Source organism: Epinephelus fuscoguttatus, linkage group LG11 (genome assembly GCF_011397635.1).
Source record: "Epinephelus fuscoguttatus linkage group LG11, E.fuscoguttatus.final_Chr_v1".
NCBI classification, from domain to species: domain Eukaryota; kingdom Metazoa; phylum Chordata; class Actinopteri; order Perciformes; family Serranidae; genus Epinephelus; species Epinephelus fuscoguttatus.
Genome location: NC_064762.1, coordinates 4,610,151 through 4,624,525, shown reverse-complemented (window position 1 = coordinate 4,624,525; position 14,375 = coordinate 4,610,151). Strand labels below are relative to the sequence as shown.

At 42.1% G+C, this 14,375-nt stretch overlaps 1 protein-coding gene across 2 annotated transcripts in view; it reads left to right on the top strand.

Moving 5' to 3' along the window:
- The window catches only part of LOC125897181 (1-phosphatidylinositol 4,5-bisphosphate phosphodiesterase beta-4-like), a 146,496-nt gene that overhangs the window by 56,567 nt on the left and 75,554 nt on the right, over positions 1 to 14,375 (top strand). For both annotated transcript variants that reach the window (XM_049590297.1, XM_049590296.1), the window contains exon 4: positions 13,292 to 13,389. In XM_049590297.1, the coding sequence (XP_049446254.1) occupies positions 13,306 to 13,389 (84 nt within the window). In that variant the 5' untranslated portion in view covers positions 13,292 to 13,305. The remainder of the gene's footprint in view (positions 1 to 13,291; positions 13,390 to 14,375) is intronic.

Genomic DNA, 14,375 nt, shown 5'->3' with positions numbered 1-14,375 from the left:
TTTCATGGTAGTGATAGTCAGCTACTATAGGTGCATGTAAGAAGCACATAATAAGTCCCAAACCTACCGTGCATAACATATTTTGTGTAATCAAGGACGTGCAAACTGTTGTCCGATTCGTACAGGTATATGCTATTTCAAGCCTCTCAGCCACCCACGCTCAAGCACTTACCAGGTGATGTTGTATAAGTGTGTGAGGGTTCAGGGTTTAGGCCACTGGGATTGGGTCTGTGTGTGTGTACAAAGGGTCTTTAAACCCACCTTCTCTCTTCTAATCCACACATCCTCTCCAGTACTAGAGGAGATTTACAATCTAATAGCAATTAGAGATGATACTTTTCACCTGGCTTCACCTGCTCCTTAATGTCATGGAAACAGCAGGTGGGCTCAGCATCTGGAAAACCACAAACTGTTGTCTCTTAGAGAGGACAAAAACATGACAGATGTGAAGTCTGAGGAGGTCATAGAAAGATGAAAACTGATCTTCCACTTCATCTCTGAGAATGGTCACACGAATCAACACAGGTAAAGATGATAATACTTTTTATACCTCAGTGCTTAATAGCTCTGTGTTTGCCACAGAATATTTTGCCTGTGTGTCTTTGTGTCAGTCTGTGTCCCCTTTAGAGGCTTTTGCGGGTTGGTGAATGCAACGCAGGCAGAACTCATCTGTTTTCCCATAGCGGCAGTTTGTGGAGTTTTGAGCCACGTGGTGGATAATTGATCAGTCGATCCGAGTAGAGCTGATCTGATCAGATCAGATCGATGGATGAGAGGAGCAGCAGTTGTGAATGAAAGGAAACTTTAGACACAGTGCACTGAAGGTTAACTTTCACTTTCACTGCACCTGGCGATCTGCTGCTCCGTCTGTGGAGCAAATAATAACCCAATGGTGTGTATATTTATATAAATGTGTGTATTTATATATGTATATATGACCAAGCTAAGATCCTGTGGGACCTCCAGATTCAGAAACAGAACAGAACAAATCAGAAGTTCTGCTCTGCAGCCTTTCTAACTATGTAAAACCCCATGTCAAAAACCTTGGCGTGATATTTGACTGTGCCTTTAAATTTGACAGACAGATAGATGTAGTAAACTCCGCACCATTTCCAAAATCAAGCCATTTCTTTCCCTCAAAGACCTGCAGATAGTCACCCACACTCTCATCTCCTCCCACTGCTGTAACTCTCTGTACACCAGTATCAGTCAGTCCTCTCCGTCCCGCCTCCTGCTGGTTCAGAACGCCGCTGCCAGACTCCTCACAGGAACCCGGAGGAGAGACCACATCACACCTGTTTTGGCCTCTCTCCACCAGTGAAGTTCAGAATTGACTTTAAGGTTCTCCTGTTAGTGTACAAAGCCCTTAATGGTCTGACCCCATCCTACATCTCAGACCTTCTAACCCCCTAATCTACGCCCAGGTCCCTCAGGTCAGCTGGAGCTCCTGGCTGTCCCACGCTCCAGACTTAAGCTCGGGCGTGATCATGCCTTTGCTGTGTCTGCCCCAAACCTGTGGAACAGCATCCCCCTACCAATCAGATCTGCCTTCACCATTTTTCGTTTAAAGCAGCTGTGCGGAACTTTCCGTTTTTGTTGATTATAGCGCCCCCTTTTGGTCGAAGCGGTGTGACACCCACAGCCTGGTGTCGTAAAATTCCGACTGCAGCCTTCGGCTTCATTCGTAAAATCTCGACTGCAACTGGCAATTACCGCATGCATTTGTTTTGGAGAGCGAGAGGAAAATCATAAATGTTCTGGTGTAGCTCTGGATTTCTTATAAACTGAGGACAACTGCCTGCTGTATATTTGTGTTCATGGTCACAGTCACAGATAATTTTGTGGCGTTTGTAGTAACGTTACTAGACAAAAGCGGTTCACATCAGCTAACGTTACATTTAGCTTGCTTATAACTTCCATGTCGTCATATATTGAAGTGAAACAACGTCTAACAAGTTGCGGTATATTCTCTAAATAAAAACAAAAATTACATACCTGTCGATTAGGAAAAGGGCCAACTCGGGATCAGTTTTAAAACCTTTCAAATCTCTCAGCCCTCTCCACTTGGTGAATGCCCGGCCGAGGTTTACACGCGTTTGGGCTCGAGCCCTATCACTGTCCTGTTTAGCCTTCTTCTGTTCTTTTTCTTTTAGATGGTGCTCCTTCTTTATCCGCCATGACATCGAAAGGACAACCAACTCCTTACAGACACATCTGGTAAAACTGTGATGTGTTCAGCAATGCCCGTTGCGTACCGCTTACTCAAAGAACACTCACTGTAAACACGGCTCTTCTTCTTCTCTCAATTTATTGGCGGATCGCAAACAACTTCCAGGTGCATACCACCACCCGCTGTACAAGAGACTACTCCCTACTACATGTCATTTAGCCTGTTTCTTAAATCCTACTCGTAAACATGGCTCCTTCTTCTTCTGTGGTTTAATGGCTGCAGGCCGCTGCGGGCGTCCAGACTTACTTCCGCCACCGGGTGCCGTATTCTGGTTTGCTGACTTCCGCTGTGTCCGATCCGACCGAGGCTACGCTAAACAGCCATATAGAGAAAGGCTGTTTTGTCGCTGTTCGGTTCAAATAAATATCCGGATCTTCAAGGCGGGGTGATAGGAACTACGGATACGGATTATAAATGGTAAAAAGTTCAGCACAGCTGCTTTAATATTTTACATAGAGTTTTAGGAGTTGAGACATACAACAATTCATATCCCATCCATTTTTATTTTACGCGCTGGTATCGGATCGGTACTAAGGTTCAGGGATCGGAATCGGTATCGGGAAGGAAAAAGTGGTATTGTTACATCTCTAGGAGTAAAGGCAACAGTGGTGCCAGTGGTAGTCGGAGGACTCAGGGCTGTGAGTGGCTCTAGCAGATTCAGGTACAACATCTGAGGTCTCTGTCCAGAAGAGTGTAGTCCTACGAACAGCTAAGATACTGCGCAGAACCCTCAGACTCCCAGGCCTCCGATAGAGGACCCAGGCTTGAGGAAGACACACTACAACTTCCGCTGCACCTAATGAACAGTCCAGCTACAAGAATAGGGCCTGAAAATGTAGTGCCAGATGTTTTAAGTGTGGGAAACCCTGTAGCTACTGACAGGAAATCCAAGCAATGGACTTTAAGGCTGACAAACTAGCAGTATGCATGTGTGAAGTATTGTATCATTAAGTTGAGGTCACGAGTTAATGTTGTGATTTTGAAATGTTAGCCTGCGGTCTGGAATCATGGCGGCAAAACCAAATGATGTATGTTTGTTTATCCCGACGTGCCCCATAGCAAAGCACTTACAATAAAGTTTGACGTTTTGGGAAAACTTTTTTTTTATATCCACAGTCAGATGAGAAAATGTGTTTTAGTGTATTCTCCTTGCTCAGAGACAGAGGTCCAGAGGATGTACAGTACTGTATAGTGTAGCTAAACACAAAGACAAAGTGCCAGCAAATGACACTGTAAAGAGAGTTTGCTTTGCTTTTGGTTTCCTCCTGTTATGTTGTACAATATCTGTCTGTTGTTGACTTGCCAAATTATACACTTTTGTTCCTGCAAGATAACAAAGACACAAAACTCAGTGTATGTACTAAAGTAAATAATTCCCAGTCCAGCGTAGATCCAGCCCAGACTGCAACTTTAAGATGTTTTCGGGCCAGGCCATACATGGTCAAACAACGAGCACCTGAGCAATCACTGTCAAGTTTCATGATGAAATCCATCATATATGTAACATTTATCTTGTGCTCTAACTCCGACCAGCTGCTCCAGATAAACACTGATCAAAGAAACTATGTTTTCCTGCTTCTGCGGCTACAGATGGAGACGACTGCCGGAAAATTATGTTTAACAGGAATACTTTGAATAGTTTTTTGAGAGCCATTGATGCAGTCGTTTATTTCTTTTAGTTCTTCATTTATATTGGCCGATCCTGCAGCTGTGATGAATCAGGGTTCAGTAAATCCCTTTGCCTTATGGACTGGTGACTTTGAGTGTAATTCACTTACAGTGCTGCGTATACCGTAGTGTTCTGGATATCATCCCAGTCAAGGCCACATTCAAGGCAAAAGAGAAATCTGTAATGAACAGGAAATGGTCTTGATTTATTATTTTATGGTATTATGTGAAGTTTTATTGTGATGTTGTGTCTGGTGGCCCATAAATCTAGAGTCAGGTTTCTCAGAATCTCAAGTACTCATCTGGTTTATTTGAAAATAAGACTCCTGTGAATCTAGATCATTTTGAGATATTGCAGAGATGTACTACTTTCATAAGCCGTCGGAGATCCTCATTTCCCGTGACTGACTATAAGGGAAAAAAACGCTGGCTCAGATGGGTTAGATGGGGTCACATTTTAAATGAATGCATGATGACGGTAACATTGAAAACATCAGGTGATGATTTGTGCTGTAAGATGAAGTGAGGCATGAAACCAGGCCTGACTAAAAAGGCCTGTTTTCTCGCTCAGTTTCCTGCGGTTTCACTCGGTTAGACAGAGCTGCTAAATGTGTTATTTTTAATGTCAGAGCCCTTTACTTAATACCTGTCGTGGATTATGCATTAAAGGAGAGTTTTGGTTATTGTGCCAGCCACGTCAGATGTGTCTCTCTGCGTGTGTTGTTCACTTGTGTCCATTTGAGTGTGTCCCTAGTCAACCCTTCCACCACTGGCTGACTGATGTAGCTGTAGCCTAATTTTAGTTTATGAGGTGTGGGACCGCTGGGTGTTACCCTAGCTGCCATTTTAGATGAGGAGGCTGGGAACAGCGCGCCTCACGGGGCTCCTATCTATCGTAATTATCTCGTTGTCAGGGGTTGGACAGGGGGCTCGGACCTCGCTTGCTTCCTTCAGCTTCCCTCGGCTCCTCACGTGCACACTCACACGTCCAGGAGCTCAGAGGCCCGGTGTGGGCGCTGGCATGGCCTTACAGAACCTCAGCGTGCCACGCTGCTATTGGACAGATTTCATCCCGCTGAGAAAAATGTTATCTAATGCATACTGTTGAGAGTGGCAGGATCTAGGCTAACGTCAGACAGGACAGCACAACCCAATTAGTCCAAATTAGATGTGCGATTTGTCCTATCTGAATCATTCTGAATCCGATTTATGATTTTATAACATTTCCCTCAGATTTGGTTCAGTAAATAAGTTACACAGGGTGCAGCCTATTTACACTCACCATCTCTCTGTGGGTTGTGTTATTGGCGCCCTGCCTGGCCTCCGTTTTTAATCTCCACAGGAAGTGTGCATCTGTGTTTTCATTCCCCTGACAGGGTGTGTGTGTCTTTGTTATGGTCCCCTGGTAGGACACCACAGATGGTGGAGGGCTGGGTTTGATAAAGTTGGCTCCCCTATTTTGTACAACACTGGGTGTATTGACCCGGCCTGGCTGCTACATCTCCTGCAGCGCTGTGACGTATAGCAGGCTGCACTTTTGGGTCAGGACCCAGAACAAGCTGAGCAAATAAAAGCAGGGTGTCTGCAAGTCCTTAAATTATCTTCTGAGTCTTAAGGTAAGGATAAATATCAGGCCGTGAAAATAGTTAAATAGTCAGAAATTTGACTTTTTAAAGTCTTAATTGCCACAAACATTTGATCAGTGTCGTTTATCAATCTTTTAGATTTACGTATTTTTATTTATTTATTTATTCATTCATTTTGTCAAAATAAGTCTCTTCTGCGTGAAATTCCATATATGATATGATGATATAAAGATTATATTTGATGTTTTACTGCTTGTTTCTCATTGGATCTCCTGAACATCAAATATAAATTGTCATGTCATTTTTTTATACCACCAGCATCAGACATACTTCGGTTCTCACATACACACACACACACACACACACACACAAAAAACAACGACTCAAAAATGATATGTCACATGCACGCCCCTGCCAATCCACACCACTCTCTCCTAGTGTGCAATCAGCGAGGTTTGTGTTTTTGAATCTGCAGGCCTCATTACTGTGATCATTTAGTCGCATTTTGCCACCACAGTGTACCAGTGTGACTTAAAATATTATTCATATTAAAACTGTGGAAATCTTAGTTTGTTTCTCATGTTTAAGGGTGCAGCTGGAATGACGCAACTCTCTGCTAACTTTTTGTTGTTGTAAAGCGTCCTTTGGTCTCTTGAAAGGCGCTATATAAGTCTTAGTTATTATTATTAATATTATTATTATTATAACTGTTGACCAGAGGCTTCAAGGTCACAGCAAAAACATCAAGACTTGAGGTTTGAGATGAGCAGGGTTCTTCAGAATAAAAGCACCAATGGTTCTGCTTTGATTTGTCATAATAGCAGCACTTTATTTAACTTTTTTATACTTAATGTAACTTTATTAGAACAATAATTTTGTTACAACAGAACTTTATTTAACTTTGTTACTTTATACACTTTATAATAACAGTACTTTAACTTTATTGTAACAGTACTCTATCGAACTTTATTGTACTGAACTTTTTCAATTTTATGATAATAGTATTTTATTTAAATTTATTAGCAAGATGGTTCCTGGTTCCAATCTGGGATGGTAGAGCCCTTCTGTGCAGAGTTTGCATGTTCTCCCTGTGTCAGCGTGGGTTTCCTCCAGGTACTCCAGCTTCCTCCCACAGTCCAAAGACATGCAGATTAATTGGTGACTCTAAGGTCCCGTTTATACGATGATTTCAACTGAAAACGGTAAACTTTAGTTTTGGCCAATCGTATACACGACAGCAGCGTTTTGGGTGCCTGAAAACGCGTGACGCATGGCATCATGCTTTGCGGCTCCGTGTGAACGGGGATCGTTTCAATAATGTCGTCATATAAATGCAGAAGTTTTTTAAGACGCAGAGGACAGACTTTTCCGTTTTTAGAGAAACCGTTGTCGTCTAAACAGGGCCTAAATTGTCCATAGGTGTGAATGTGAGTGTGAATGGTTGTCTGTCTCCATGTGTCAGCCCTGTGATAGGCTGGTGACCTGTCCAGGGTGAACCCTGCCTCTTGCCAAATGTCAGCTGGGATAGGCTCCCCTGTGACCCGTGGTTACGGAAAATAAATGAATGAATGAGTACTTCAACTTTATTATGACAGTAGTTTATTTAACTGTATCATAACATAACTTTATTCAACTTATATTAATATAACAACACTTTAACTTTTTATTATAACAGTACTTTATTTAGTTTGCACTGTAGGTTATGTAGATTAATTAACTCACTGTAATAACCATATTCCCACATAAAGCCTACCTAAAGGGACTACAGATATACTATTTACCTTTATACTTACCTGCACTGCTTGAATAAGAGAAATATGATTTGTCCAAAAAAAAAAAAACAGTCTTAAATTTGGTTAAAAACTATCTTGAAAATGTCTTAAAAAGCATTAACTTAAAGTATCTGAGACCTGTAGACACCCTGTAAATAGAGAAATAGTGTTTTTCTCATTTTCTGGTTGGTTCACCCTCTGCATCAACAATAATTGTGACTTTAAATGAACCTGCACATGCGATTAACTCATATTAGTAGCTGTATAATTGTGCAGCCTTTTAGGATCACTCTGCATTCACATAATGACCGTTTACAGTCATCTCAATACTCTTTCTTCATCTGCATCTGTCACGTCGGGGGTGGAGTGTAGCCCACCCAGCTCGTAGTTTTCTGTAGCCTCTGTTGATGTTGTCTCTGATCTGTGTTTGCCACATCAAAAGCAGACGTCCCCCGCTGTACTCGCCACCCTGTCCCCCCAGCCTCTGTCACACACAGCTGCTGCACTCATCCATTTCTCCCTGCCCACCACTGTTCTGTTTTATCTCATGTCGCTCCCTCCTCACATCTCTATTCCCTCTCGGTCTCTCACCTCTCCACACCTCTCACCAGCTTTATATCTTACTTTTAGTTTGCTGCTTTGATTTTCTCTCGCCTCTCTCTTATCTGTCTGTTTATCTCTTTATCTCTTTCTCTCCTGCCGTCTCTCTCCAGCACTTACCCTCTGTCGGTCCCTATTTCTTTCTCTTTCTGTATCACCCCTCCTCTGTCTCCCTCTTTGTCATCTCACCCATCAACATCCAGTTTCCCTCTTTTTATCCCTGGGAGGAAAATGGGTGGTTTCTGCGTGAAATGCGGGACTTCAGTTCCTGCACTGACTGTGGGGTACTTACACACTCACACAGGCACATACGCACATTCATGCAGGCGGACATTTTCATCTATACAAACGTATTTTTAGAGACTAAATTACACCCATGCCAACCGGTAAATGTATGATTGTTTTGATTATATGCTATATGTGATTTTCTGTATAGTAGACGATGTATGTACCTTCTGTATTAGTAATCATCATTTTAGCCTTGAAACGCCTCCTAATCAAAATCAAATCACACCTCAGAGTATTCCCATAATGACTTAATACTGGCTGAGCTCTCAGACTATACATAGTATGTCACGTTCTCAAGTGCACCTCTCAGTTTTGCCTGACACATTTGAGGCTGACGTAAGGAGAGCCTATATTTGGGGTGGTGTCATCAACAATATTACAGTTTCCTGTCAGGACCCCCACCCCTCCCCGAGCTGGGTGTCTTACGTGACGCTACACGTGCAGGTGTGTCACATGAATCAAGCCTGACTTGCCTTCATAAAAGAGGAGTGCAGTGCACATCCAGACTGTTTCAGGCCAAGTGCAAGATAAAAGGAGACTTAATGGAAAATTCCACCCTCGGATACGCTTTAACTGTCAGATATGCTGCTCAACCTGTGTCATTCAGTCCCACCCAGGGGTTATCCAGTGATGATGCGGTGCACCCACGTCCCCTGAACCTGCCTTTGCCTTTCCATCTTATACTTCACTACTTACACTGTGCATATTACAGCTCTGTTGCATTCTGGCATTGTGAGGCTACTGGTGCTTCTGGTCTCTCACAGTAAATTTCTCCTTTTGTAAATATGTAGAAGATGCCTTACTGCACGTCACATAAAAAAAATTGCTAGTCATGAAGAAAGCCAGGATAAACAATTTAAAGCATTTTGAAATAGTCCTAGAATTGCACGGCTCTGTCTGCTCGCAGTTAGACTTTCTAGGGTTTTTATTCCTCCAAGCATGAATATAAAAAATATCTCGACGCTGGATTGCTACTCAGCAGCCCAGCAATGTCTACTTTGTTGTCTCAGACTTTGCACTGAAATACTGCGAGGCTGAATAAGGTATGTGTTCGGAGAGGGTTGTGGAGGAGGAGGGCTGTGCTGTTAAAACTTCTGCTGTTGTGCTGCCAGTTACTGCATAATCAAGTGGCTGCAATTAGGAGCCAAGAAAAATCAGATTTTCTGACTGCAGTGATGGATTTGGTTCTACTTTTAGAAATGTCCATTAATGTCTTTGTGCGTTGGACCAAGGCTAGACTTTAATCTCGGCACTTAACAGGTTATGACTTTGTTTAAAATCACATTACCTAATGTAATTGTGCATTACATAATGTATTGTAATGTAAATACATGGCTCTCTTTTCTGTTGATCGTTTAAATGCTAGGCTTTATCTTGTAAGCTAATGAGAGCCAGAGCTGATATGTGAGTTCGGCTAAGGTTCTTCTCAGCAATGATGACCCTGATCATGGACCTGTGGTGGCAAAATTCATAGACTGGTGCAAGTTTAAGTCCTTCTTGGGCCTCAATATGTTCAAAACTAAAGAGATGATAATAGATTTTAAAAATAATCTTTAAGTGATCTCTCCTGTGGCGATTAGAAATTTGGCAATATAATTTATAGTGGGGGAGCTATTCGGCACAGATTATGTGGCAACTCAGGGCGGGTTTTTCGCATGATCTGCAAATCCAGCTGCTTCACAAGATAACATGATCCGGGCAGATACGGATGAGGCCAGAGAAGCTGTAAATACCGATTGCTGTAACAGTGGAATTATTGTTCTCAGGAACCTTAAGGCGCAGACACACCAAACCAACTGCAGAGAACTAGCAGCCATGAAGGCCCCCTGCTGCGTCGCCTGATGTTGTCACGCCCAAAACGTTGCACATGAGTACACCACAAAGACTTTAGTCCATGGCCAACCAGCGCGTATGTTCTGCGCCTGCGTGAGAGGAAACAACTCGTCCTGCCAGCAGACGGTGGGAGTCGAAAAGGGAGACCGGAAAACCATCTTGACGCTAGTTAGCCAGTTAGCACATTAACAAGACAATCCAATGTTGAAAGAATAAACCACATTTACTGTGCACCAGTGAACAATAACACAAACCATCATGAAATGTTTCGGCTAAAAAGCTCCGTGGCTAAAGAAAAATAATCTGACCTTATGTGACAAGTTGGTTTTGATGTCATGCCCTCTTGACTTTAGCTCTTTGTTTACTTTCCTCATTTTCATTTCTCTTCTCTGCACTGAGTTGAACTGCCAATCAGAGTAATTTTATTCACCAATGGGCTCTGCCATCGCCATTTTAATGTGCTGAATTGTGGACAGGGGCCAATGAGGGTCAACAGTGTGGGATACACTTCAACAGCTAAGGCGACAGATGCTTACTGACAGCCCAACAGTGACCAACGAACAACTGTCAGCTTGGTGTGTCAGGGCCTTTAAAGCCTCCATTTTGGAAAAAAAAAATGAAATTTTTTGTTTCTAATTCAAGTGCTGTCTCATGTGATGTAGTTTTTTATTTTGTTTGTATTGGAGTTCCTAGCAAAAGTAGAAGATAATCAAATGTGATAAAGTACAGTATGGTTATTTTAAGCCATTTCTGAAATTGAATTTAGAGAACAATTACTGTATCATGATATATACCATTACCGTGATATTAAATTAAGAATTTGGTCATATCGCCCACCCTCTCTTGGTACCGTTACTGATAACAAGCTGATCTTTGATCTTCATGTGGATGCTGTGTGTAGAAAAGCTCATCAGTGTGTGTGTACTTTTATTGTAAGCTTCAAACTGTAATGTCAACAATACCTTCATGACAGCTTTATTGAATCAGTCCTCACGTTCTCTTTTGTCAGCTGGTATTGTTTTGGAAGTTATCTGCTGCTGGTAAAGAATGAAATGGAGACTTCTGCTGGCCGACAAGGTTTTTATTTTCTTTGCAAAGAAAAGGTCAATCAACACACGAGCAGTCAGAATGAAGAAAGACCCCGAGCATGGGAAGGCCTAGTCTGAGTGGGTGGAAGTTCGCTGCATAGATCAGCCTCTCATTGGGTGGAGCGAGCCACACGCTGAAGTCCGGCCCTACCACCTCCAGTTGTGTAGCAGTTTTCAAGCGCACCGTTGCTGTGGCACCGCCAAGAACGATTGTGATTGGTTGAAAGAAATAATATATTTTTCTCCAATCTTAAAGTGAGAGTCGGCTGCAGGGTTTTGTATCCAGATGGGAGGTTAAGAGGTCTAGACATCACAATTTAAAACACAGAAGGACCTGGTATCTTGGTGAGAAAGCGGGAGGTGGGGTGGGGAAATTACAATTACAGTATGGGTAACTGTACTCTCAAGAAACAGATTGCATGGTATTGTCAAAGTGTGCAGCAGAATTGCACGCAATCCTGGCAGATCCTAACCACGGCTGTCCAAAGAAAGTTGTCTCCATCTGGCTGCAGATAGAATCTACAAAGCTGCAGGGCCAGTGGACTGAAGAACCCATTTACCCCAGCTGCCAAGGCCTTTAAAATAACTTAATTAGATCTTTATATTGTTTTTATTGTTTGTTGTTTGTCTGATGGTTGTGCGGTTAGTGCTGGCCGTACAACAAAGTGCTCCTTGACGATAATAAAGATACCGTTGATTCTCAGATCCTCCTTAGTGCTTTTGTTGAAGTACAACTATTGCGCTATAACAACCCCCCCAGGAACAGCACTGGGCTTTGCAGCCAATTTGACATAGTAGCCAAACCGTAGAATTACAACTGTCAGGTCGGTCACGGGACGCCATGGAGCCCAAAAAGACTTTATCTCTTAGGCTTACACTGTGAAACATACCTCTGTACTACCCAGTATGAACACTTAGATAACCCTCTAAATCATTATGTCCTAAAAATATTTTTTTCCGCTGTCATTTATGAGAGTGAGCCCATTTGGTCCGCCATTTGGTTTGTAAGCGGGGTTAAAGGAAACACTAGTATGCTTGCTTGGGGCTATGGATGCAAAAGTTTTGGGTGATGTTATACATTATTAAATCCTCTATTTTCCTTCAAGAGTTTTCCTTTTTGGGGTTTGAAATCAAAGCTACCCAAGCTAGAGAGACTTCAGGCCACTGCTACTGAATTTCAGCAAAATTTAGAGGAAAAGGCACCAAGTCATAGACATATGACGCACGTTTTAGTTGATGAAACGTTTAAACATTTTTTAATTAGGTGTATATGCCACACTTTTTACAGCTGTAGAATGCAGTAATCACTTTAGGCCTATAATAATGACAAATGAAAATCTGTATGTTAAAAAAAATATACGTTATTCATTTCCACATAATTTTATGTCAAAGCCAAAGGGAGCCATTGGAGAAGGTCTGAAGACCTACATGTAGCTGTGGAGCCTTAGATTGCCTACTCCTGAGTTTTAAAGTAGAGGGAGGAATGAGATAGAAAGAGATAACTGTGAATGAATGAAGCATAAAGAAAGTCTTTTCTGATTAAAAGTACACCAAGCTTCATTTGTTAAACTTGCGCTTTGATGGGGTTCTTCCCGAGTATTGCCTGTCTGTGTGCAACTGCAGAATGTTTTTACTGCCTTCCATGGTCCAATGTTGTTTTTCTGTACAACATTTGTAATCATGTGACCTGTTTATTCATTCTCCTTGTGAAAGTAGATCATTTTTTGAATTACTTTTGATTCAGTATTCATCATCAAAACTTTTTTTAGGGATACTTTGTGTACATGTGAACGGTGTTAAGGTGCCCTTCACACTGGAGTGTCACAGACCTGGTTGTAAATCACCAAAATCTCCCTGTAAGGACTGTCAAACTCCTATTCTGGAGATAAAGTTGGAAAACACCCAAGTTACACATAAGTGATTAACCCAGAATAACCCCAGAATGTTCCATATCAGGTCTTGTTTATTGGTGAATGGCTTTATACTACCTAGGAGGGGGGTATTTTTGGATAAGCCCCTGGAGGGCCAGGTACAGTACAGCAGCTATGCTCAGTGAATTCAGAATCTCTTTGTGACTGCAGGAAAGAAGAAGACAGATACTGTGTGGGTTTATGAAGCATGCATTCTGTCCTTGAAACCTCCACGGGCCTTTACACCTGGCTTTTGCAGATTTTTTTAACTAATTGTTTCCCTTTCTGCATCTGTCTCTCTCTTTCTGTGTCTCAGGTTTGTGAACAGCCATGACGAAGTCCTACGAGTTCAACTGGCAGAAGCACCTGCCGGAGTTCATGCAGGAAGGCGCCTCCTTCGACCGGTTTGATGAGGTAAAAATGTTGCATTTCTTTGGTTCTTGTGAGGTTTCTGCATTGTGAAAGAAAGAAATAAATGGAACAGCTCAGAACGTAAAAATAACCAGCCTCCTAACCTGTTTATGTCAGAGTCATGATACATTACAGCATGACTCTTTTGGCTGAAGCAAAGATTCAAGTTTAATGCCGCTGATGAGTGTATGAAGGCTTCACCTGTGATGCAGGCTGTGTGAGATTGTCATAACCTTGTTGATACTGACAAAGGTTATTTGCTCTGTCCTATTATCATCCATCACCCTTAATGACCATCCCCCGGTCAGTCATTAGCGTGAACACACACACACACACACACACACACACACACACACACACACACACACACAGAGCCATAATGTAGCAGAGGCGTCTCCTTTACAACCTGATACGTCATTGTTGTAGTCAGAGCTCTAGCTGTGGGCAGGCCACATTGATCAGCCTCATTAAGGATCTTCAGCGTGGCGACTGCTTGTCTGCAACACGTCCACACAGTCTCAACCAGCAGTCTGAAAATACTATCTGTGTGTGTCTCTTTGTCTTAGTGAGTGAATGTGTTCTTTGTTTTAACATAGACCGTGAATAATTATCTTCATCGTCTTCATAATTTATTGTAGGTATATGTAGAGTTGAGTCGTAAATGTGCGGCTTTCAGGAGGCGGTCCCAGTTGTTTGTCTTTAAAATGTCAGATGATGTTGAAAAATGTCCATCAGTGTTTCCTTAAAGTCCAAGATGGCATCCTCAGATGTCCTGTTTTGTCCACAACCCAAAGATATTCAGATTATTGTCATAGAGGAGTAAAGAAACCAGAAATAAACTCACGTATAAGAAGCTGGGATCAGAATATTTTTCTTAAAAAATTACTCAAACCGATTAATCGATTGTGAGATTACTTGCCGATTAATTTAAAACTAATCGATGAATCCTTGCAGCTTATTGTACTTCAGCATATAAGATGCAGTTACAA